The sequence below is a fragment of the Podarcis liolepis genome (genome assembly GCF_965112155.1).
Source record: "Podarcis liolepis genome assembly, chromosome: 5".
Taxonomy (NCBI): domain Eukaryota; kingdom Metazoa; phylum Chordata; class Lepidosauria; order Squamata; family Lacertidae; genus Podarcis; species Podarcis liolepis.
In genome coordinates, this window is record NC_139556.1 from 65679252 (window position 1) to 65705306 (window position 26055).

General features: G+C 45.2%; 1 protein-coding gene across 1 annotated transcript; it reads left to right on the top strand.

Moving 5' to 3' along the window:
- The first annotated feature begins 21500 nt into the window (after window positions 1-21500).
- On the top strand, window positions 21501-24277 carry SOX14 (SRY-box transcription factor 14). Its single transcript, XM_083506648.1, has one exon. The coding sequence runs from the start codon at window positions 22248-22250 to the stop codon at window positions 22968-22970; it is 723 nt and encodes a 240-aa protein (XP_083362774.1). The 5' UTR covers window positions 21501-22247; the 3' UTR covers window positions 22971-24277.
- The last annotated feature ends 1778 nt before the right edge of the window (window positions 24278-26055 follow it).

A 26055-nucleotide genomic window follows, 5' to 3' on the forward strand; every position in this document is an offset into this window, starting at 1 on the left:
AAGCAATTAATCTCTCTCATTGTCCACATCATGCGATGTCACTCCTTAATTTCTGACTTCCTGCCTAGTCTCAAAATCTAGCACAAACTGCTTGTCCTGGCCATGGTTTCCCTCCCTCCCAGTAGATATCCTTTCTGTGACCTTCTCACCACCTCAACCATCCTCAGCCATCTGAGGAAGTCCTGCTCCTTCAAATATCTCCACCTTTCCCCCTTGCCTTATCCTTATGCTCTTTTCCCCGTTCCAACCAAATAGCAACAGTGAAGTATTACATCTCAGACTGAATTTGGTTTCCCAAATTCCCAAATTGGGGGGTGGGGGAAGAGATAAGTTCTGGGGTCATGTGATATTGGTAGAAAGCTCAGTGATTTGCAAATAGAATCAAATGAGACCTTGGGCAAAAATGTCAGCAGACATAGTGGGACTTCTGCTGGGGCAGTTGAATATATTTTGCTGCCTGAGTTGAAGGACAAGATGGCACCCCACCCCCATTCCATAAACCAACCTGATTGGTAGTTAAATCTTGCTTCAAAGCTAGCCATGGGAGAGCATCCTCCATTGCACCTGAGAGCAGGAGGGTAGCTTGGGTGGTGCAGGGCAGGCCATGTGGCACACACAGCTCCATCCCCCCCATCCTGCTGCCAACCCTTCAACATCGGCTACCTTGGGAAGCCACCTTACTCTGCCCAATGGTAGAGGTGGTCCTGTTTGTGGCTCTAATTCTCTGGTGAGTTTTCGCTGGGTTAAGTTCACTTCTATGAAATAGGTCTTGGGGGAATTTCTAAAGTGTGTTGATCCTTCCTTCCTTCCTTCCTTCCTTCCTTCCTTCCTTCCTTCCTTCCTTCCTTCCTATGCTGTTTGAGAGTGAATTGTTTTGGGAAGCAACAATGATGCATAACCGCCAAGGAGTGGTGAGGGAAGGGAAGAATAATAGCTTAGAATGTGCAGAACTCATAACCTTATGAATGAAAGAACAAGCTGTTACATTGCCTTCTAAGAAATGTCGCCTCTTCTCCTTCTCATTGAAAATACTGCCTGCCTAGAACCTTTCTTAGTAACCTATGCTTGGCTTCCTACCTTGGAACTCAATGGAGCAGCACAGGAAGCAGTACAGACTGTCTTTTCCAAGGTTTGAGTGATGCATCTCTCTCTTTAAGGGGGCCTGCTTATGGGCAGAGATAACACATTTAGTGCCAGCCTGGAAGGCGGGAGACGAAAACACTGGGGCCCTGATCAGTGCAGTGGTGCTTGACTGCCTCTTTCTATCTCTCTCAGGCCCAAAGACAGCTGAGCAATAATCTCTCCAGTCCCTGATTACAACAGGGAAATCCATGTCTTGGCAGCTCATAGGACTCTGGCAGCTGCCCAGGAAATATGGAAAACTCAGGAATTCCAAGCAGCACACTGGGCAGGTTTCTTGCTACCCTCCAGCGTACGGCAGGTTTTGTGGTGATTGTCTACTTAAAACACTTCAGTGTCTTCTTAGCCAAGACACATCAGCTAGGAAATTACCTGCTCCATCCAGGACAGGTGGTGACTGTTGTTGAGCAATGGTTGGTTCCACGTTTGGCAGGTAGCAGAGTAATAATGTAGAGCAGGGGTCACTGATGTGGTGCTTGCAGGTTCCAATGTGTGTTTGAGAAACCCTTATGGCACCTGCAAAAGGTCTCAATAAACATCCCCTCGAAAACCCACAGCGCACAAGAGGCTGCTTGTTCTTCCTGCTCAGTTCCTCTCCTACACTGAAAGCCGCACTTCAGGGTTGGCACTTGAGGCAAATCACAAAATGGCAGACACGCACTCCAGAAAAGAAGTGGGGAGAGAAGTTCTACAATAGTAACAAATGGGGAACAAACTGGGTACAGGGCAGGAGGAGACCAGCAGTGCCTCCTATTTACCGAGATGTGGCTGTGGAGGCTGCCAAGGAGGTAACAGATCTGGCTTCCAAAGAGCATGCTGCAGCCGTAGGGTGATGAATTCATTGGAGGCTGGATTTTCTGCCCCATATATCCTGCCACCTGAGGCAGGTCGCCTCACCTTACCTCATGGGTCGGCGAGCCCCACCCTACCCTTTAAACATGATTATTATTTATTTCATGTACAAATCACATGCCCACCTTTTATTGGATGCCAGGATTGGCCACACACCCTCTCTTCCATTCTGGACAGAGGAAAGGTGCAAAGATCATTGTGCTGTGATTCAGTGTGACAGTAGCATTTCCCCCTCCTTGATGAGGGGTGGGGAGTCTGGGGGGCATTGTGGTCCTGTATCTTATTCTGCTATTTTAGATGTGGCAGCCATTTTGTGCTATACCGCACACCCCACGGCAGCCATTTTGTGGCTGGCACCCATTACACTTCCACAGAACCCCAAATGTGCCCACTGGCCCCCAAAATGTTTGGCAACCCCTGATGAAGCAGGACATAAGTACCAGTGACATAGAGGTCACATGCTGCTTATTCTGTGTACCAACTGTGCTCACAGAGTGCAGTCAACAGGGGCCAGGGGCATTAACCAACCTGGCGGTTGCTGAGGATGATTGTAGCACCAGTGTAGTCTATACAGTGTCCTCAGCTGGTTTCTTGATTTCCACATAGGGTTGCCCCAAGGAACAGCTACCTAGAGAGGTGCTGCCATGCTTGTGAAAATGAAACAGACACCATACCTGAGAATGCTCCTGTGCATTTAGAACTGGGGGGGGGGGGGCTTCATTCCCACCCCCCTTAAGACTGGGGCTGCTTCCTACTGAGCCTTACCTTTGCTGAGGAGGTCTATACAGGCAGAGAACTTGTGGTGCCTCCAGCATCAAGTCTGGATTACAGAGTCCTATGTGGAGGTCAGAGAGGGGAGAGCTGTTAGCAAGGATTTTCACTATCTGAATGAAAGCTTTAGGATTTCCCTTCACTTCAAAGAAAAGATGCCAATAGAAGCACATCCTTGCCTTGTCACATTGGTAGGCAGAGGCAGTATTAGCATCATTGACATGTAAGCAGAGGAAGCCAGGGGCTCAGAACTGTGGTTCCACGCTGTCATAAACTCACAGGAAAATTTTTCAAAGCATTGCACCGAGATTCAGCCATGCAACTCCCATTGACTTATGTATTAGTAAAACAGCTAAATCCCCACACACCACTTTGAACATTTCTCCTTAGGAGACTGAAAGGGACAGCAAGCTTCTGTTTTATTAGATCTAAAAGGAGAATTAAAGGAATATTTGTGTGGGAGTCAAGGAAACCTGCAGCATATCTTTGCCACTCTCTCCATCCTCCTGAATGATCAGTGCTGGCCCCAAGTACCCCCACGATTAACCTAGCAACAGGAAGTTAGAGTTTGTTGTTTTTAAAACTTACTTGCATCTCAGGGTATTGCCTGGGTTTTACTCAGTCAACTGGGGAGTTACACAGGAATTTACCTTATGGATCAAGTGCCAGATTCCTCAGTTTAACAAAGCCTATTCCCCGGCATTTTGTTCCCGGGGAATAAATGGAGGGCAGTTGTTGTTGTTGTTTCAATGAATTCTGCTGGAAGAGAAGAACAGGAAGTTATCCAGAGCAATGAAACCTAGGGATCTTTGAATAATTTGAATTTTGAAATTTCCTCCACGAAATGGTCATATCCAGAGCCCTTAGCTATATCCACCAGACCTCACAGTTCTTTAAATGTTACGATACAGTTCTCAGAAGTTTAAATGCATTTAAAAGAAAAGGCACATTAAAAATATATTGGCACATGTTAAATTGCAGCTTTTCTTGCCAGATGATTAGATCTCTGCCACGGGTGTCCACTTTGTATCGTTTATAATCATCTGGCTTTTTGTGTGTGTTACTTTTAACTGTTTTTTTAAAGCAGTTTTTATTGTATTCTGTACATCACCTTGAGATATATACCAGTATATGTCAAAGGTGATCAATAAATAACAACAACATTTAAATATTTATTTTTAGAGGACTTTAAAAAGAACAAAATCCATAGATTAATGCAGAAATGGAATGGGATTATGGGTAAAAATAATGCAGAAATGACAGAGATAAAAAATAGGCAGTTTTGTCCATCCATATTAAAATCTCATCCCCTGACCATTGGTCTTCTGAGACCTCCGCAGGCTCTGTCTAGTCTGTTTCACAAATGTCCACCCCATTGCACAAATAAAATAATGTTCCTTAGCACCTTTTGAAGTTTTTGTCCTTCTGTCTTTGATCTAAAAAATCATTGTTGCCCACTCTTTTTTCTTCTGTATGGGCAACTGGTAAGGCTTTGCTGGGATTGCTGGGATGCTTTCCTGTTTGGTGGAACCAGGAATTCCTAAGCAGATGTGGACATTTTATTAATGCCATCACCACAAAGCTTCTGTCTGACAAACTGAACTCTTATCATCTCCTCCTCCTCTGTGCAATGGCAGGGGACCACTTTTGCTTGCAAATTGATGTTCAAAGATAATAAGGGTGGTTTTTTTACACATCCCCTTGAAATGTGATATTATTTGCACAACATTCTAATAACATTTGGTTCTTTGTTTGCCTAGGCTATAATTGCTTCTACATGCAAATAGTGTGCATTGAATAAATGAAGACTTGACTCATTTATGATGCTTCAGTCTCCTTTTTTCTTTTTAGCTCTAGGATACATAGACAGCCGGGGCCACTGCACATTTATCCATAAAGGTGCATTGCATTTCCTACAGACATCACATTGGCAAGTCTATCGCCTTGATATTTTGAAAGCAGCATCTTTATTACTCAGAAGGGTGAGGCTAATCAAAGCCTTTCTGGTGGGGATTTTCACATGCCTGGTTTAGTAGTGAGGCTGCTGTGTCTTGGAGTAAATGTAAGTGAGCCTATGGCTTTTCAAAACCATTTCCTGTTGTGGGATGCTCAAGCCTTCTGATTCCCTGGACTCAGCAATGAGGAGAAGTTGCCTTTCTTCCATTTACAAATGTATTTTTCTTGGCTTATCATAAACAAATGTACAAACTAACCACATAATCATACAAAGAATAACAGGAGCATACATGGAAGATTTTCAGTACACATAAAAAACAAATTATAGAGATGCAGTTCTGCATATAGCCAAGATTTTAAGATGATTCTATATAGCCCAACCACAATGAAGAGTGTGTCATAGGAGGAGTACTTACTGTACATGCCTTTCTGATGTGGACTTTTCAAACCCTAAAACCTTGTAAGTTTTGTGCTATGTAAATAGGAATTTGTGTTTTATATCTAACCTAAACCCAATATCCTTTCTTTCAGCAGATCTACACTCTGAGGACCATTTATTGTTATTATAGTAGCAGTATTTAGAAACTTATTTTTAAAACTGCAAAAGCTTTCCCCATTATTGCTCACAAATTGTGAAATTTATAAAGCAGAATGCCATTGCGAATTAGAATTAGAACAAAAATAGAACCAATCATTCCTTCAAACTGGCATGAACTTTCACAGGGAGGGAGTGCCGTAATTTTGGTGCCCTTGTCAAAAAGCTCCTGACTTAAGTAGCCAAACTGTGAACAGCAACAAAACCTGAAACAGGTCCTTTTAGGAAGATCTCCTGCTAAGGGTAGGTTCATATGAGAGCATGCAGTCCTTAGATGCCCTGGGCCCAGATCTTTTAGATCAAGAATAGACAATCTGTGGTCCTCTAGGTGTTATTGTCCTGTACTTCTCATCATCCCTGTCCATTGGCTAGGCTGGCTGGGACTAATGGGGATTTGAGTCCAACATTGTTTGGAGGGTCACAGATTCTTCATACCTGGCTTAGGATTTTATAGGTCAACATCAAAACTTTGAGCTGGGCCAAGAAACCAACTGGGAATCAAAGAAGCTAATTTCAAACTGTGAGATGGGTTCCCTACATTGCCTCCAGTTGTAACTGTAGCAACTGTGTTTTAAACCAGTTGTAGTTTTCAAGAGATCATCAAAAAGATCATGCAGACTGTGTCTTACTTTGGCATCCACTCAGCTCTGCAGCCTGTGGTCTCTGCTTCCAATTCCTCTGCTTCTTATTTCTTTGGCTACTTATGGTCTGAATTCCCATCTTTCTGTTCCATACGCACAGCATTAATTCAATAGTTCCCATAAAGAGCTGGTGCACACATCTGTTTCCCATTGCACTAAATGCCTTATAAGCAAAAGCAAACACCTAGATCTTGAGCAGCTACCAATCAGAGTGTGGTTATTTTTCCCCATTAGCATGCATTGATAGGGCAAAAAGGGGGGAAGATCCACTATTTAACCATCCTGACAGTGGCTTGGTTTGTGCATGATCACTTTCCCCATTCCTTGAATGATGCTGCTTGTTTGTTATCTCTCTCCCTTCCTGTCCTCCTCCCCACTCCTTTGCCCAGTTATTAAGCCCCAAGTTAAGGGTTTAAGGCCTTTTAAAGGTCATTCTGTAATCCCACTCCCAGTGTCATTTGTAATTCATGGTATTTTCCAGTGCCTTTGGGTCAATATGGGCAGCCAAAATGTGACGCTGTATTCAGGTCATGATATTTTGGCAGTATATTTTTTAACTTTTCACCATTTGTTATTTTAACATTCTGTTTGCCTTCTCTACAGTGATACTGCAGGTTGTGTTCAGTGACCTGCATGACTTGTGACCCGCCAAGATGAAGTCGGTCTACTGCTCATATATTTTTGGCCTGTCTGGTGCTTGACTGCTACTAATTTGCAGTCTCTGTTTTTGCGGTGCTAGACAAGTAGCACATAAAAAAAATTATAGCATCCCAAACACGGCCTGTGGGTTTCATTCAGCTTGGCAGGTCATAAGTTTTGTGTGACTGTAGATCTCGTTCCTGAATGACTAATTAAGAAATAAACACTCATAGGAAGCTGCCTTACACTGAGTCAGACGATTAATCCATCTAGCTCAGTATTGTCTATGGCTCTCAGCCTATGACTGGCCATGGCTCTCCAGGATTTCAGACAGAGTCCTTTCCTAGCACAGCCTGGAGATCTCAGGGACCTTCAGCATAAAAAGCAAATGCTCTTCCACTGAGCTATGGCCCTTCCTTCAGATTAAGACCTATACTTCTCAGAATTTTATTTTGTTTGTCTGCTGTTGCCTCAGGGATTTTTCTCAGTCTGGAAACACCAGTTAACTGAAGGAGCGTCTCCACCCCCATTGTTCAGCCTGGACACTAAGGTCCAGCTGCTGCTGCTGCTGCTGCTGCTGCTGCTGCTGCTGCTGCTTCTTCTTCTTCTTCTTCTTCTTCTTCTTCTTCTTCTTCTTCTTCTTCTTCTTCTTCTTCTTCTTCTTCTTTTTCTTCTTCTTCTTCTTCTTCTTTTTCTTCTTCTTCTTCTTCTTCTTCTTCTTCTTCTTCTTCTTCTTCTTCTTCTTCTTCTTCTTCTTCTTCCTTAGATTGGTATGAAAGCCAAGTGGAAACTATTTAGTCAGAATTGAACATGGATGAATAACTAATAATAATAATAATAATAGCAATAATAATAATAATTTATTATTTATACCCCGCCCATCTGGCTGGGTTTCCCCAGCCACTCTGGGTGGCTTCCAACAAAATATTAAAATACAATAATGTGTCAAACATTAAAAGTTTCCCTAAATAGGGCTGCCTTCAGGTGTCTTCTAAAAGTCTGGTAGGTGTTGTTCTCTTTGACATCTGGTGGGAGGGCGTTCCACAGGGTGGGCACCACTAAAGGCCCTCTGCCTGGTTCCCTGTAACTTGGCTTCTCGCAGTGAGGGAACTGCCAGAAGGCCCTCAGCTCTGGACCTCAGTGTCTGGGCAGAACGATGCGGGTGGAGACGCTCCTTCAGGTATACTGGACCCATAACATGCGATCACTTGGGACCTAGCAAGATCCACACTTGCTTAAGTTGAGATGTGTTTACAAATGGAACATTCTGCCACAAATAATCTTGCGCAATTATGAATTTGTTAGTAATGTAACTGGATTTCCCTCTGAACGCTATAAAGCGTGAACAGTTCCACTGAAAATGATCAAATTATATGACAAGTGGTGTTCTCATTGGCTGCTTCTTGGTTGGTATTCCATCCCCCATAGTGGATAGTGCCTGAATATCTACTGGAAAAGTTAGTAGATATCATCATTAGTCTGGTTGCAGGAGTCTGAACCAGGTTACAGCCATTTGTAAAATGAGTTATCTTATAAAGGGGGCTATGAATCCCGGATGCAACAGCACAGGAATGTGTTTCTATTAACTTGACTAAGAACAGTAACTTAAAAGCAATGATAATCAAAGATCATCCTAACTGCTAACACGTTGTTAATCTATTCTTAGGAATATGGTTGGTTAATTGCTGATACTGTGGCAGGAGAAATTGCCCAATTGGTAGTGATTCTTCCCAACAAAGGGCATTAATATGGAATGCTAAGCTACTAAATCTTTTGATGCATAGAGCTTCGAACATGCTGTTGGAGACAAGAATGCCACCAGTCAGCCCTGACACCTGGGAAAACTTGTGGAAGACCTCACCAGCTTCATTGGTTATATATAATTGTAAACTATCTCAAAAACACAGCTGCATTTGTTTAAGAGTTTGTTTGCTTTTAAAGTCCTTCACCTTTCTACACTGGTACCACACTGATAGGCTCAAACTGGGGCACCACAGGGTAGGAGGAATTTGGATTTTGATCTTATTAGAATTAGAGAGGATATCTTGATGTTTTATATTCTATGTGTTGAGAACTTATTTTTATATAGTTGGTTTTTTAATTGTTGTAACATGAGAAAGGATGGGATTAAAAACCCAAATTAATATTCATAAAGCACTTATCTGACTGGGGGGAATTATGATATTTGTTTTCGCAGATAGAACTCAAATCTGTGCAATTATACTGAGTGACTCATCAGAAAAAGAAATCTGGAGTGAAAACTAGAAGCTATCCTTAGTATTTATGCAGATTTGACGTGTGTGCGTATGTGTGTAGAAATCATTCTTTAAGATTACTTCTGAGGTAAAGTTTTGTTTTGAAGAATTGTATATGAGCTGTCTAGGGCTCCAGGCTTTCGATTACGAGCAGTGGATGCCTGGTACAGTGGTACCTCGGGTTACAGATGCTTCAGGTTACAGACTCCACTAACCCAGAAATAGTACCTCGGGTTAAGAACTTTGCTTCAGGATGAGAACAGAAATTGTGCAGCGGCAGTGCAGCGGCAGTGGGAGGCCTCATTAGCTAAACTGGTACCTCAGGTTAGGAACAGTTTCAGGTTAAGAACGGACCTCCAGAACGAATTAAGTTCTTAACCCAAGATACCACTGTATTAGACTGAGAGCTGCAGGTGCCTGCCTGACAGCTAACTGTCACATCACCAAGAAAACCAAAATAGTTTTGAGAGTGAGGTCCTGTTTATACACAGAGATAAAGGATTGAAATCTGGTAGATTTTGATTGGTCAAGACAGTCAATATTCTGCCTCATTCCATTGGACCAGAGTGGTGGCTTGATGAAAGGGGCATCTCTGAAGCGATTGGCTGGAGAGAGGCCCTAGCTGGAAATTATAGGGCAAACTTGAGTCAGAGTGGGGTCAATCTTCAGGGAGAGTCACTGTGGGTTGGTTGTTGATAAGAGGAAGACCGTGGTCATCATGGGAAGAAGACAGAATTTCTTGCGTTCTAATGAACATCATGGCTTGGAAAAACTGAGAAAACTCAAGAACTGAAATCATTGGTTGGCTCTGAGGAGGTATATGAGGGAGTGAAAATGTCCAGAGAGGCCGCCTTCAAGAGTCAGTGGAGTTGTGAAGCTCCTGAGGCAGGAGAGATTGCTGGACCAAAGTGAAAATTATATCAGAAGTCCTAACAGAAACCTGAGAAACTTCAGAGATAAATAGTTGAGGGCCAGAGTAGAGACTGCAAGTGTAGTCCTCAGAGCCTAGTTGATGAGTGCTAACTGGGTTGGAGTGTGTAAAGGAAATTGGCAATAGGTTTTACATAGTTTTGAGGTATTCATTTCCTCTCCCTGTCTTCTTAATGATACCATAGAGATAAATACATTGTATGACAAAGGAGCTGTGGCCTGACCATGTTTACAAGAAAGAAGATAACTATATAGTTTTCTCGGTAGTGGCGCCCGCCCTATAGAATGCCCTCCCATCAGATGTCAAAGCCATAAACAACTACCTGACATTCAGAAGACATCTTAAGGCAGCCCTGTTCAGGGAAGTTTTTAATGTGTAACATTTTAGTGTATTTTTGGTTTCTGTGGAAGCCGCCCAGAGTGGCTGGGGAAACCCAGCCGGATGGGCAGTGTACAAATAATAAATTATTATTATATTATTATTATTTCAAACAACAATGTATTGTGACTGGAATGCTGGGGACAATGCCTGAGCAGTGGAAGCGCAATTTTGGGTGACAATGTTTGTATCACCCACAGGAAATGAGTGACAACTATTCTCCCATTCTACCCTGCAAATGATCGTGTGTTTCTTAGTTGTAAGTCCAACACTTCGTGATCTCTTTGGCATGACCTCGGGGTCTGATTCCTCATTTTCAGATATTTGGAGTGAGAAAAAGGATTGCCCTCTGAACCAGCCCCAGATGTACCTACTACCCTGGAAGGGTACCCAAGAGGTTCATACCAGTATACCTGAAGGAGCATCTCCAGCCCCATCATTCAGCTCGGACACTGAGGTCCACCTCTGAGGGACCAAAATCTACATGCCTGAAACCATTGCATGCAATGACATGTAAGGGATCTAATACAATTTCCTCTTCATAATCATCCAATTAAATCCTGAATAAATGTTACCATTTTCTCCTTCATTCTCCATTACAGTAACATACAAGACTCCTATTAGCTAAATAAATAAGCAAACAAACAAGTGTGACCTTAACTTGCAGCTCCACCACTTAGAATTTGCTGTTACTGATTAAAATGGTCATCTCCTGATGAATCAAGTCAGGCTTTGACTGATTAATCTAACTGTCAAACCGGTCAAAGCTTCCTTCTCTAATTTTCGTTATGATACTTTACATAAAGATCACTAACCAAGGACACAAGTGTAATCTGTGTCATACCCAGCTCAAAAGCCAAAATGACAGAGACCCAAAAAATCCAGTGCTCCTGAAAATACCACAGCAGATCTTCTGCATAAAGAAGAGGATCACAATGGGCTGTAGTAAATCTAGGAAACAACACCAAGACAACTTTATTATATTTAAACACCCTCCCAAGAAAAGCTAGTGATACCAGTAATTGGAAGGGGCTCCATTTTACTAACCAGGAACAGGTTAAAAATCCAGAAAGATGTTTTTAAAATTGAGAAAGATAGTTAACACAAATTTATGCTAAGTTGTGTTCTGTGTGCCATATAAACTTTATCATATATAGAAAATACTAATGCCTGGTATAAATAATACTTAAATATAATACAGCTGCCTAGAAATGTGAAGCAATAAATACTGGGTGAATATTGGACTAAGTTTATCTGACTTTTAAGTATTTTAGGATATATGCTGACATAGTTCAGATAACCACATTTTATGTACTGCCACAATGTTCCATATAATAAATAGGCCCTCCACAAATAGTATCTGCATGTGTGTGTGTGGGTTTTTTTAAAAAAAATACTGTTTTTAAGAACACTTCAAGTTTCTCCACCTTTAAGAATACAAATGGCAGCCTCACCCAAAAGAGACAGAAACGGACATATTTGAAACATGAAATGGAGATTCCTTATATTCCAGTATTCTTAGCTTCAAGCTCAGGCAACCCATGACAAAATAAAAGAATTATTTGTAATCTACTCTCCCTAATATCGCCAATTACTGTATATTTTGGGAGAATAGCAGGGGACCAGGCAGAAGTCATACACCCAATTTTCACATGATGGCCTCCTACTTAAAACGTCCTTCTGCTTCCTATTCTGTACCACAAATCCTCCCCACTGCTTTCTTCCCACAATACTTACCCACTGTGAGGTGACTGGTGGGGATGGCTCACCTGGAAACCCCTTGCCCCCGGTAAGCATGCACACAGCAGCATTTAGGCATGGAAGTTTGGGGAATGTAAGTTCCCATGACTCCTGCTATGCATGGACACTGCTGCACATGCTTTCAGCAGCATCGATGGATGCAAAAGAGAAAAACAAGAACAGGGAAATGAAGTCCCCATGATTGGATTCTCATGGCAATGTATAGGCAATACGCCCCACCACAGCACACCAGTTTCCTTGAGAGAGGCAGCAAAAAGAAGGGTTTGAATGGAGGGTAAGAGTTCTAGGGTGCTTCAAGATCCTGGTGACATCTCTGGAAGTGTAGCAGGGGCCATTGGCATAGCCAAGGTGGGGCTGCTGCCCCCATCAAGTAAATCAATAAAAATACATAACTAACTGAGGTTCTGCACACACACCCCAACATAAAGCCTGCCCCACCTAACATAAATCTTAGCTACGCCTATGGCAGGGGCACAATTCACCAAACCAATTAACAATAATTGTTTTCAAAGTTTAGCGAAATTCAAAAGCAAATGGAATCATTGAACATAATTGGTTTAAAGTATCAAATCCACATTCTTCCAAATAATTAATTTCATTCAGTCGTATTCTGAATCGGACCATCCCTTACTGATATTTCACTTCTAGCTAATTATCACTGCTGCTGGGATTTCTTAGTAATGTCAGTCAGTCAAACTTATTGACTAAAAACTATAAACTATCAGACTGAGAGAGCTATTTTAGCATAGATGACCCATGGCACATTGAACCCCTATTTGCATGAGTTGCCTTGTTACAAGGCTCATATTAGCTTTGCCTACATTTACAAATAGGGAGGGCTCAGAGTGAGCTGATCATTTTAGCATCTAGCGAACTGAGAGCCACTATCTAATCCCTGTATTTTCCCATCTCTTCCACCTTTCAGGGGTTTTTTTAGGTTTACCTGGCTCCAAGGTTTAGTGCAGGGATATAGATAGATAGATATAGTCTGCAGAATCTAAGAACTGTAGGAAATGCATATGGGAAAATCTAAACAATGTGTTATATCTGTCGTGACATCAGGCCCTCATATAATAATTGCTGGTGGCTTTAATACCAGAATGGGACACGATTATAAGCTGTTAATTAAACATCAGCTGATCACTTGTTGAGGAAGAGGAGGTAGAGACTGCAAATGTCATTATATTTTTCTATCTTCATAAGGGGGGAGCGTTATTTACATGCTTCCTTCCTGCACAGCAGTTCCATGATTGGATTATTTTATGGTTGTTGACTGGGAAGTGACCAATTCCTAATCAAACTCACCCCCCCCCATAAGGCTGAGGCGTGCCTTCAGTATGGAAAGACATAGTTATAGACATAGTCAGATAGCTAAGACATATCCTCCAAGGCTCTAGGCAGGTTTTTTGGTCTATTCCCATTAAAGGAGTAACCAACCTAGTTTGTGATTATAACTTACCCTTAACATGACAAATTAGGTCATTTTGTTGACATCTTGAAGGCATCCTAGCCATTTTTTGTTGCAGTCTAATCCTTCCCAGTTAAACAATTTAATGGTGGCTGATTTGATTTTGAATGCTGGGGAGCCAAATGTTCTATTGAAAAAAGTTGTAAGAGTTTTCAGAAGAGAAGGGAGCCACTCTCCCCCAGCAGATTACTGTGTCCCACCCCACATTGTTCATAATGGTCCACCAGAGAGGCTTTCTAGAGCATGTGTAGTGAGCTGCAGTGGGGAGGAGGGGACTTCCTTAAGTTAACTGTTCTTGGCATCTAACACATTTCCAGCACTTCCCACTCTCGGTGTAAATGTTAGGAAGTTAAATGTGAATTAAGAGATCCTCTGAAGCCAACAAGATTTAAGAGCCCAGTATGTTTTATGGCCTGAATATAACCCTGAATTTCTAGCGTTAGGTTGATTCCTTAGTTGTCATGCAACTTAACTTAATCAGTTAAGTACCCCAGTTAATCAACTTCTGTTTTAAATTACAGATAAAATCAAACATATTTGAACTGCTGAAGGGCCTGCCAGTGCGCAGTGCAAATAGCCAACTCTATCCACTGTATATTAGGTCTGATGAAAAAGACAAAATCAATGCCTTTTCCTTCAAGTTTGTATCCAAAAGTAGCAAATATTTGCCTTTTAGGAGAAATAGTTATGCTGTTAATTCTAGTAAAAAGAACCTATGGCAACAGGAGCAGGCAGTGCTTGGCTGAAATCACTGCTGATATCACACACACCGTAAAAAAACACTGAATTTTCCACAATACTGATGGAATTTGAGCTTTTTTTGTGAAGCTATTTGGGGATGTTATCATAATAGGAAATATCACATATTTGTTTGATAGAGAAGAAAATGAAGGTGACTCTTCCTTCTAGCAATAAGGGGTGGTTTTGTTCTGTTATTCAATTTAATAAAATGTATTGCCTTTCACTTAAGGAAAACTATCCCTTTCCTTCAGAATCATCACAAACACATTTTCATGGATGTTCTAGTATATGTGCACATATATTTCAATAGAACAATCCTCAGATTACTCTGCTAAAAGGTTAACTAAATCAACTGGCTGAAACTTACTCCAAGGTACTTTCTCCTCCTTTCCCCCTTAGCTATTGTCCAGAGAAGCTTTACTGCAGTGATGCTGCATAAATGATGGCATATACAGATTTCCATGTAATTTACGAAAAAATATCCAAATATATGTGACTTATAATAATGTTTCAGAAGCAAATTCTACTGTGTTTGTTGGGGCTTGCTCCCAGGTATGTGTACATACAATGTGTCTTTACTCAGAAGTAAGCCCCATTCAATGTTTTAGTTCCAGATACTTTCCTATATGACTGCAGCCACAGACATTCATGCGTTACATATGAGTGACAGGAAAATGGCTTTTCTGTGACACAGGAGGGCCAAATTGAAGACTGTGTTAGCCTAGCCTCAGATTTTATTCTAACACCATTCATGTGGCAGTTGAAAGACAGGTGTTCATTTGACTTGCAGTGGTCCTTGAATGAGGGAATAAGTAAGAGATAACAAAATCTGACAATTCTAAAAGATGTTTAAAAGCTGCAGGCCAGCATTCAGGTGTGACTCTAGAAATTTAATAAATTTATATACAAATTTAATGAATAATAACAATAATAATGTGTTTGGTGAAGGGAGTTAGTGGTTTTCTTTCGTTTTCATATGTATATTGTGTTCTCATTTTGTATTTTTTATTTTTTATGTTGCAAACCATCCTGTGGTCTTTGGATGAAGGGCAGCATAGAAATTTAATAAATAACAATAATGAAGTGGTTGTTTGTGAAAGAAACTGAAATGCCAGCAGATGCCAATGTGTTTGCTTGCAATTGCAAAAATAACACTGGCATTTATATGGAAAATAAGAACAGAGACTTGAACTTAGCCTGAGCATGTTATTAAGAAGCAACCCCCTCTAAAATCAACTGGACTTTCTTCATGTTAATATGTTTAGGACGGTGGCCTCTTGAACAAGGAAGAGAGCTTTGATCCATGACTAAGGGCTATTAACTTCACTTATCTTTTCTCAAGCTAATTCAGGCTAATCAGCAGAGATGCTCAAAGTGATCCTTTGAGCATCACTGCTGTACCAATGCCACCTTCAACCATCCTTAAAGATACAGGAATAGATGGACCAAAGAGATGGTAGTGGTCATCGTCATCGTCATCGTGGTTATTGGTGATGATGGTGATAATGGCAGCAAGAAGAGTGGTCGGATCTCTTCATTGCTTTAATAGTATTGCTTTCTGCTGAAACTATTAGCCCTATCCTAATAATTTTTAATCAGTGTAAGTCCCATAGTAGCCAATACATATTCAGGATCGCAATCTTAAATGCTGTTACTTGTAACTACTCTGGGGACTCTCCGAAAGAAGAAGAAAGGGATTGAGCGCCCGCACTTATTTTAGTGGAGCTCGTGGCATGTAAATGTCTGGATATGCATTGCGTATATATCGCACAATACTTCGGGTCCACATATTTTCATCAAAATGCCGCTCCAGAAAACCGCTTCTCACATCGCCAAGGGAATTAACTGCATGTGTAGAGTATGTGAGGACAGGGAATGGATTGTGATGCTGAAGTTCCTGACAGTGTCTCGAAAACTTCTTACGCACCCTCTGAGACCCATATACTCCCCCGTTGACTTTGCTCTTTTGTGCGTGAAAAGCAACGCACTTTAAAGTTGATTCATTCTTAGCATTGAAACGAAGTGGTTAACTTGCTCCCCGCCCCCGCCCCCCGTCTCCAATTTAACTCAGAACTTCTCCGGCGCGTCCAGTTAGATGGGTGCCGGGAAGAGAAGAATATATTTAACCTGGTCGGTCCTTGTCCTGTTGCTTCGCTGCTATTTTCTCCTGCCCCCGAAATAGCAAGCGCGCCCAGTTCTAAACCGGGATGACACTCGCCTGTGCAGAGGGCGCCTCCTAATTGGGCTTGAACGCGATTCCCAAAGGAAGCTGAACTGCCTTCGGGCGCAGCATTTACTCATATCTTTTGTTCTGCGGGAGATAAACCCCCCGCAATTATAACCCCGTCCCCACCCTTCTCTCTTGTATACCTTTTGGTGGAAAGAAGCGAGGGGAGGGGGAACCAGCCCCACAAACTTCCTCGCAAGCTTGCTGAAGTCGAGCGATTTGTCTTTGCAGCAGGTGGGAGTTCTCTTTTCCTGAAGACGAGGTCGCTGGAATTCCATGAGGGACTTATTGGGCTATTCAATAGAACCCCCCATTTGGGTGTTCCTCCCATGGGAAGGAACGATGTGGACACAATGCAAGAGAAAGTGTGAGTGCGCGCGCTCTCCATTTCCCTCCCAGGCTTCTTAAACGCGCCTAGACGAGCGTTGGGGAGTTTATTGGCAGAGCAATCTCGCTCCATCAATAGTCCCAACAATTATAGAGTGTTTTTTGAAAGGGTCTTCGACAGCCAACAAAGGGCAGCCTTCAGCTCCCAAACGATTGGTCTTGCGATCTGGATTATTTTGTAAACCTAGAGACTAAATTGCACTTGTTTCTAAGCGGGGGAAATGATAGCATGCCCCCCCCTCAAATAAATACATACTTCTCCTCCCACCCATCCCCAATAACAATGTCTTTGATAAAATAAATAAATGGATAAAATATAATTTGGCAGGAAAGGAGGAGGAAAGAACCGATATGTCATCGAGCCTGAGTCAAAGGGACCGCACACCCAAGCTCAGGTCTGTAATGTGATTTTCCTGCCTTTTATCAAGCGCGGGTCTTTGCCTCGTGGCTCTGCACACCTTGGTCCATGTGAGCTCCCGACCTTGCGCTACAGCGCTTCCCAGCCAGACCCTCGCAGCAACCCGGGCTGGAAAGATCCCAATGCTCTTTGGGAATGCGAGCAATCCGCGCGCCCGAAGAAGGGATCGCATTAGGAAACTGGTTGCCCCGCGCAAGGCGCATCTGGCTGCTGACTAATCCCAGACTACGGCCATGAGCCGCGGGAGAGACGTTTGCCTTGGCAAAGGGCTCTGAGTGGCAGTTTCTCTCCTATTGGTCCTCCGATTCCACCCTCCCCAGCTTTTTTTAGTTGCTGGTGGGGAATTGAGGCAGAGAGGGAACCTGCCCCGAGGCTAAACAATCATTTCGGTTTGAGACTTGAAGTCTCAGCTGACGGATGACCCCTGTCCATTTAGGCTAAGCAGGAGGATCCCTCGCACAGCGCTGCACCTGAGCTGTCTTGGAGCTTTCCCAAGAAGTCGGAGGGGGCGAACGGGCAAGAGGGGAGCTGCTTTGGGTAGCCCCTTACAGAGACCCGATTTAGACCTGGGATTATTTTCGCAGTTGAGGAGAGAATGTGGAAGTTGCGAGAAAAAATCAGTCAGGATCGTAAGCTGTGTTCTAAAACAGGGCGCAAACTCGGCTCAAGAGCGCGCTTTACGAGTATTTTGGAGAGGACTTTTGTTCACCCGGAGACAAATAGCATCTGTAGCCCTGACTAAGCAACAACACGTCGATCGCTTCCCCACCCCGCTTCTCTTTGTCCGCCTGGTTGGGGTCTCCTCCTGGCCTGATAGGCACCATAGTTTCTTTCCCAGTCCCCACTTCCCAACGCCTTAATACAAGCAGGCAAACGGTGTAAAGTGATTTCTCCAGGAGTTTTCTGACCGAGGAAAAAGTAGTGTGCGTGCGCTTGCGCGCGCGCCCTTGCCACTGCGGGTGCGTGATGGGAGAGAGGGAGCGCTCACCTGTTCCCAGGGTCCCCGCCTCCAAATAGCCAACGAAATTTACTAAGGAATGTCTGCTGCCGCCTTTGAATCATATTCCGATTCCCCCGGGGATAGGATGTGAGGGCAAGGGACAGCGGCTCCTTCCTCCGACCTGGTGAATTATGTATCTTATGTGCAGTGATTTTTTTCTTAAAAGAAATGTTTAGGGGTACTCTCATTTTCCGACTCATACTGAAATACTGCCCTCAATGAAGCCAAACTTTGATTCACAAAATGTTTCTTTGTGCGTACCCCCGCGTACCCCCACAAAAATCACTGCTTATGTGTATGTTTAGCGCCGTGCCGCGCGCCATCAGCTCTCTCGTCGGTGTTTTGGTGCCTCCGCCGCCTTCAACTTCTGCCGGGGAGGGAGGGGAGCGAGCTCATAGATTATCGCTATTGGTCATCTTAAATCTGGAAGTATAAAAATCGACAGCGGAGGAAAACCCCTCTTTAATCACTCCCGTTTACTTAAGTTACATACTGCGTTCAAGCCGTCTACGCGGGCCCTTGCAATGAGACCATTCTTGCTGCGTAAAAGCGCATGTCGAGCGGGGCCGGCCTGCGCCAGGTTTTGCTTGCTGAGCACCGTGCCGGGCTCAGAAATAGCAGGCGCGCGCGGCCATTACTTGAGCTGAGCCCACAGGACGGGAGCACGCCGGCGTGTGCGGGAGGAATAAGCATTATACAGCCATATTCGCGGGCGCCATCAATTTACGACGGTGGTGGCAGTTGGGGAGGGTGGGAGAAGATGTCTGATGTTGTCTCAAAAAGGTACGTATGGACGTGCATCGCCACAGGCAGAAGCCAAGGTCCCAGACTTCAGCTATTTAAATCGTGGCAGCTAACGAAATCCATGTATATCCCCCATAGCATTTGAAATGGCATGGCTTTTCTCTCTCTCCTGTTGGTGTAGTTTTCTATTCAGGAGATCACTTCATATATATTACGCACATGCACATGCAATTCAGGAATCAAAGGTCACTCTTTGCCCAGCATTTTTAAAAAAAACAAAACACCAACAGTGGGGTAGTATTTTTGCTCTAGACGCTGATATATTAGAAACCATCCTTTGGATAAAAGTGTGGCAGAACTGAGAAGCGGGGGCGGTCGGATGGAGGATTCCGTTCGAAAAAGACATACCAATACACACGCAGCACAGCACCGATGCGTTACATATGCATGAACCAGCCGCTCGTATGGGGCATGTAACCTCTAAATATACCTTGGGGAGCAAAACGCAGAGGGCCCCGGGCGCAGAGGGAGGGGGGAGAATGTCTCTGGCTGAAAAATGATTGGTGTTCTGCAAATATTTGCGATCTATTACCTACGCCGTTGCCAAGCGCGGGGAGAGCTGGTCGCTGCTGTTTCTTCCCAAGCTTGAAAAACAACAACAAAACAAAACTATGGTTTGGACTCTCGGCAGGCAACGGCACTGATTTCCAGAGAGAGAAAGCCGGCGGCACGGGGAATATTTGCGTGCGCGCTTCTGTGTCCCGTGTGTGTGTGTGTGTGTGTGTGTGTGTGTGTGTGTGTGTGTACTTCCGAGATATTTTGAAATGAACCAGGATGAGCTAGGCAGCAGGTGTTGCCTGCGGGGAGCGGTTTAAGACGCCTCTCTGTACAGGTGTAAGGACTGAAACTGGCCTTCCATTGCTTTAAATAGGAAGTTGAGTAAAATCAGATCAGCAGTGGAGGTTGGGAGAATGGGGGCTAATGGGTAAGCATTATTCTGCAGGGCCCCCCATAACAACGGAGAGGAAAGAAAATGACAGGTTCCCGCCCCGCCCCTTAGACAGTGCTGCAAATCATATGGTTTTATATTTGTAAGAATGTTTAACACCACGGGGCATAGTGGATGTTGTTGTTGTTGTTGTTATTATTATTATTATTATTATTTACTTGATTGGAATAAAAAATGGATGAGGCGCCTATATTTACATCCTGACAGCTTTAAAATCACGAGTGTAAAATTACCTGGCGTGCTCTTTTTCCATTTTTTGTAAAAATCAAAATCTAATTTGAACCACGCAGTTGGCTAAATGAGCCTCAGAATTCCTATATTTTAAAACATCCTCTCTCTTCACCCCCCCCACCCCGAGACGCGGAAAAGGCATCATCAAAGAAAGATCCGGATCTACAAAAGAAGGGAAGGTAACCCAACTCCTGCTAACTCTGACGCGTCTTTCGAAAGAGAGCAGCTACAGAGCTAAAGGAGACGATGGGAAACTATGGAAGAGGGTCGAGGGGCGGGGCGGGGGTGTGGAGGAAGAGAGAGAAGGCTGATGTTGGACCAGTTTTAAACTCGGCAGGTGCAGAGAGCCAATAGGCCCTTCAAGAACCCGGGCTCTTTGGGGATTCGAGGGAAATGGTTTCCATTTAATAAATATTTTCCCCAAGGGCATTTTGCGTTAGGCAGCAATTATTCAAAGAAAACAGGCGTGGAGGGGAGAGAGGAGGGAGGGAGGGAGGGAGGGAGAGCTCCTGTGGGTATTTTGTTCTCTTTAGAAGCCAATCTTTTAATAGTTACCCCCCCCCCAAATGCAACAACAAGAACCCCAGGACAGAGAAAGGCTTAGATTTAAAGCAGAGGAGAAGAATGAGAGAGCGCATCACAAAAGGGCATCGTCACCAAAGCGCAGGGGACAAACGTCTTCCTCGCCGCGCCCGCCCCGTCCAGAGTCCCCTCCTAGCCCAGTTCACTTAAATCGGGCAGAACTCGTGCTCTTTGAGGCTCTGTAGATTTTCGCCGCCATAAAGCACGTATTGACTTTTGGTATAAAAATGAACTCCAAATAGCGCTGGAAGTTTAGGTCTATCCTGTTCCACTCCCGTCCACCCCATCGAAGTGCCAGACCCCCTTAATGCATATGGATCCAGCTTCGTCCTTCCACTCCCCCCGCCTCACAGCTCAGCCCCGTTTCTCCAGGTCGGCATTTGCCAGGCTCTCCCCGGCTCGGCCCAACTCCTTGCGGGGCAAGAGGGGAAGCTGGAGAGAGACGCCTGGCGACCTTCGCGCGGCTCTGCTCACTTTTGCTTTTCAAACAATCGCACGCGCCCCCCAGTCGCCTGTCATTTCTCTCTCCCTCCGCCCCCCCCCATCTCTCTCTCCAGCCAGACCTGGTGCTTTTCTGGTGGGGTCGAACACAAGGGGGGGGGACATGAACAAGGACGCCCTTGTCCTTGGCTCGTGCTCTTGCCCCATTGACAAATTTACTCCGTTTGTTTGGACCCCACTCCCCAAATTAGGGGGAGGATTGCCACCACTCTGCCATGCCCCCTCCCTGCTCAAAAGAGCTCTTTTCACCCACTCCGCCCTAAAACGAGGGGATGGGCGGAGTTTTATTGGCTGCTGCTATTAGCGCGCCGTCTAACAAAAGCGGCCCCTTTAATCCTGTGTCTTTAGTGATTTCTGCCCTCTCCCCTCCTTCTCCCCCTCCTCTTTTTCCTTCTTTCTCCCGCTCTCTCTCTTCCGAAGGTATTCGTTCTCTCTCGCTCGCTCTTTCTCTGGCCGCTGATTGGGCGATCAGGTGAAGGGAGTGAACGCCCTACTCGCCGCTCCGTCAAGCTTGCGCGCCGTCCCGAACAGCCTCGCCTTTGAACTTCCCCGCTTTTGGCTCCGAGTCCGCTCCTTGTCCTCAGTCCCTTGCCAGCCGAGCCAGACACCCTCCGCGTCGCCACCGATCCCCGGTTCCAGGGCCGTCGAGGGGACCCCCCTGGCAATCCTCTGGAGAGAGGGAGAGAGAGCGCTCGCTCGCCGGCGGACTAGGCGCTCCTGGATTGCCTTTGGCCTCGCTCCTCGGGCTCCTTCGCCCTGCGGCTGCCTCCTCCTCTTCCTGCTGCTTGCTCGCTCGCTCCGCTTCTCTCCTCTCCTCCCCTCCCCGCTCCCCAGCCATCCATCGGGGTACCTCGGCGGGGACTGGATCGCCCGGAGAACTGGTATGATCAGCTGAGCGTGGTGGGGGGTCGCCTTGGCTGGAAGGCAGGAGGAGGCGGCGAAGCGGAGCCAGGTGCGCGGGGCTGGGGACAGCTGGCGGCGGTTGGGCTGCTCGACGAGGCGTCCGTCCGGCACACCACCATGTCCAAACCTTCCGACCACATCAAGCGCCCCATGAACGCCTTCATGGTGTGGTCCCGGGGCCAGCGTCGGAAGATGGCCCAGGAAAACCCTAAAATGCACAACTCGGAGATTAGCAAGCGCCTGGGCGCCGAGTGGAAGCTGCTGTCGGAAGCCGAGAAGCGCCCTTACATCGACGAAGCCAAGAGGCTGCGCGCCCAGCACATGAAGGAGCACCCCGACTACAAGTACCGGCCCCGTCGCAAGCCCAAGAACCTCCTCAAGAAGGACAGGTATGTCTTCCCTTTGCCTTACCTCGGAGACACTGACCCCCTCAAGGCGGCCGGGCTCCCCGTGGCAGCCACGGACTCTCTGCTCGGCTCCCCGGAGAAGGCGAGGGCTTTCCTGCCCCCCACCTCCGCGCCCTACTCCTTACTTGACCCCAGCCAGTTCAGCTCCAGCGCCATCCAGAAGATGACCGAGGTGCCCCACACCTTGGCCACCAGCACGCTGCCCTACGCCTCCACCTTGGGATACCAGAACGGGGCCTTTGGCACCTTGAGTTGCCCCAGCCAGCACACCCACACCCACCCGTCGCCCACCAACCCCGGCTACGTGGTGCCCTGTAACTGTACGGCTTGGTCGACGTCCAGTTTGCAGCCTCCCGTGGCCTACATATTATTCCCAGGCATGACCAAGACTGGAATAGACCCCTACTCGTCAGCGCACGCCGCAGCCATGTAACCCCCCACCCCCGGCAAGCTCCCATCATTGACAGCCCCACATAGGGCAGGCGGCCTGGAAACCCCCACGTCGCCATAGCCTTGGCTTGCCGGTGGAATCGGAACCTCTCCGTGGTGCATGTGATATTTGACGAGACTTCAGAAACAGAGATATTTTAAGAGCCTAAGCGAAAGCCACCTGAGCGCGGGAGAGATGTCCCGGAGACCTGATTTCACCTGGGGAAAGACTTTTAAGACTCGACTTTTTCCGAGGGTGGGAGGGCGGGGATGGGGAGACTCCGAGACTTTGTAGTCGAATCCAAAAACAAACACACAAAAGGTATTTTTCTTTCTGCACTTGGGGCTCCGAGGGGCCCCGAAACTTGTAAGAATTGTAAATGTGTCAAACTTTTAATTGCCCTTTTTGGCCGAAAGGCCAAAACATCTTTGATGATGATGATTTTCTTTTTTATTTATTATCTCAATGTCTATGAGTTTATATGAACGGATGTGAATCGGACTTGAATTCCTAAAATCCCGGAAGTATTCTGACTTAACGATTTCCTTTTTTTGCACATTAAAAAACAAGAGTTAGCTGTGTTATATATATCTATATATCTATATTTTACCATCCAGCACTAATAGCTAAAATTGCTTTTCATGTCAAAAAGATTAAAAAAGAAGCTCTTCAGAGATATTAAAAAAGGGTGAAAAACGTTTATATTTCAAACATGGTATGATAGTGTTTGCTTAATTTAAAACAGATAGTCCTTCAATTTGTGTGAATCAGTGCAAGTAGACCTAAGTTTACTTTTAGACAGAATGTCAGATATGAAGTCAGGCAGTAGAATTGTTTTTTTTAATGGAAAATAAAATTTAAAAAAATGAATAACACGGTGGTAATTTAAATATGTTTTAACAATGTATTGGGGGAAGAATTGTATCCAGAAGGATTTTACCTCGTTAATTCTGTTCATTTGCTGAACAAAGACATTTTGAATAAAGACAATCTGTCGTCGAACACGTCAGTTATGTGCTTGTGAATCCAGTCTCGATCCACACAAAACAAAACCTTCTAGACAGCGAGGAAGCTGGCCAAGTCTACCTGCGTCTTGGCGGTGTGGTAGGGCCTGCAAATACTGCAGAAAGTAGGGTCGGGATACAAACAATTTCTAATATCGTCCTGAAAGCTCGAAGATTTTTAAAGATCTGGGCACAATCTTCCGGGAAATTATCCTGCTTACGCTCTATTAAAATGAACTGGGTTTTTGTGGGTAGCGAAAGCAGTTGCTCAATCTTTCCTGCCGTGGACGAACTTCCAGGGAGATCTTGCCCATAGCTTGTCAAACTCATTTCCATCCATCCACCAGTCCACCCATCCATCCATCCATCCACCCATCCATTTATTTATTTCGATTTCTGGGTTCCTCTGCCTCTAAGGCCCAGGGGCGTGTATAATGCTATATTCTCTCTCTCTCTCTCTCTCAAAACCAACTCTTCCTATTTTACAGATTGGGAAACTGAGGTTGAGTCAGAGACAATGACTGGCTCTCGGCCACTCAGCGAGGTCCCCAGCTAGCGATCTGTCCTCTGGGCCGCTCTGAGGCCGCAACCTTAGTGTAAGCTCCATCGAACACAGAGTGGGGGCGACTTTTGAGTAAACACGCAAATGCTTGTGCTAAGGGGAGTCTTTAATGACACTCTGTTTGCATATTTACTGCGAGTGATCTCCCGTGCATTCAGTGGGCTTACTCCTAATTAAGTGCTCGTCGAACCACAGCCTGTCTTGCAGCAGTGTTTTAAGAGACTGAACCGGTTTAAAACAGGGCAATCGGTTACAGGTTTACCGTTTACTCAGCAGTTAGGTCGCGTTGTGTTCGGTGGGGCCCATTCTCAGGTATAGGATTTGCAGTCTGGTTGAGTGGCAAAGGAATAAGTCTCACCTTGTTTAGGATTAGGAAGGAAAGAGATTTAAAGGGAGGTGCAGGAAGGAAAAGGAACCGTGAAACTCGGTTAGACGGACTGGTCCATATTTTGCTTCAGGGCTGAAAAGAACTGATCAAGTTCCCAAAATGTTTCCGGTACTGTTGGAGGTACCCAAATATTGACCCCAAACTTAAGCAGCTAAGCGATTATGTCTTGGCGGAGCTCTACCTTTCCAAAAGCGAGGCGGCACAAAACAGCTGGGATAGGCCGAAGGAATTCGCCTTAGCCCCGTCTCCCTGCCTAGTAAAATGTAGGAAAAGAAGAGCGCTTCTGAGAATGTGCAGAATCCCTTCCGGCTGAACTAACGGCAGTTTGTGGGGCTTCTCGACCTCTAGAAATTCCGTTTCCTCGTCCCTCTGCACGTATTGCAACCACCGCCCACTTTGCCCTCGTTTCCCAGGTCCCGAGATCATTTAATGTAGACTCCAGACCTGATGATTTGATGACCTCCGCTCTTTCGATGGCAAAATGTAGGACTTCACTTCTTTCCAAATGTGGCGAGACAGCTCTGTTGTCCTCGGGTCCCTCTTGGTCTCTCTGATGAGTGGGGGTCCAGGAGTGCCTCAAAAGCGCCCCCACTCCCAATTTCCACCACCTTCCTTGCCCACGTTTCCACATTTCACTCCCCCCCCCCAATATCCCAAATCAGAGGGCGCAGGCCTGGAAAGAGGAAGAAACATCTCGGAAGGGAGGCTGGAGCAGGGCAGATTAGCATCTTGTCCCAAACAATTAACAGTGTTTGGCGCCCCTATTCATCAGGTCTCTCCTTTTGTCCAGAAAAGGATTTTTCATTAAAGGGGGAAGGAGGGGAGGATAGAAAGAAAAGATGGGGGGGGGGGCGTGAGGTGGGGAGGGCGAGAGAGAGAGAAGAAGTAGCAGTTGTCCATCTGGCTAAGCTGAATAGCCAACGTGATCCATGTTGTAGATGTTTTTCTCATTAAGTGCTCTTTGGAGACCGCTGTTAGAATTAAATGGCATAACACAATTAACATACACGGGACCTGAATGGCAGGGTAAGCAGAGGAAGAATAGATAGATAAATAAATGAGAGATCAGGCGAAGGTAAACAAAAGAGCCGAGGAGAAAAGCTTTGAAAAGCGAGGTTAGAATGGCTGAACCAC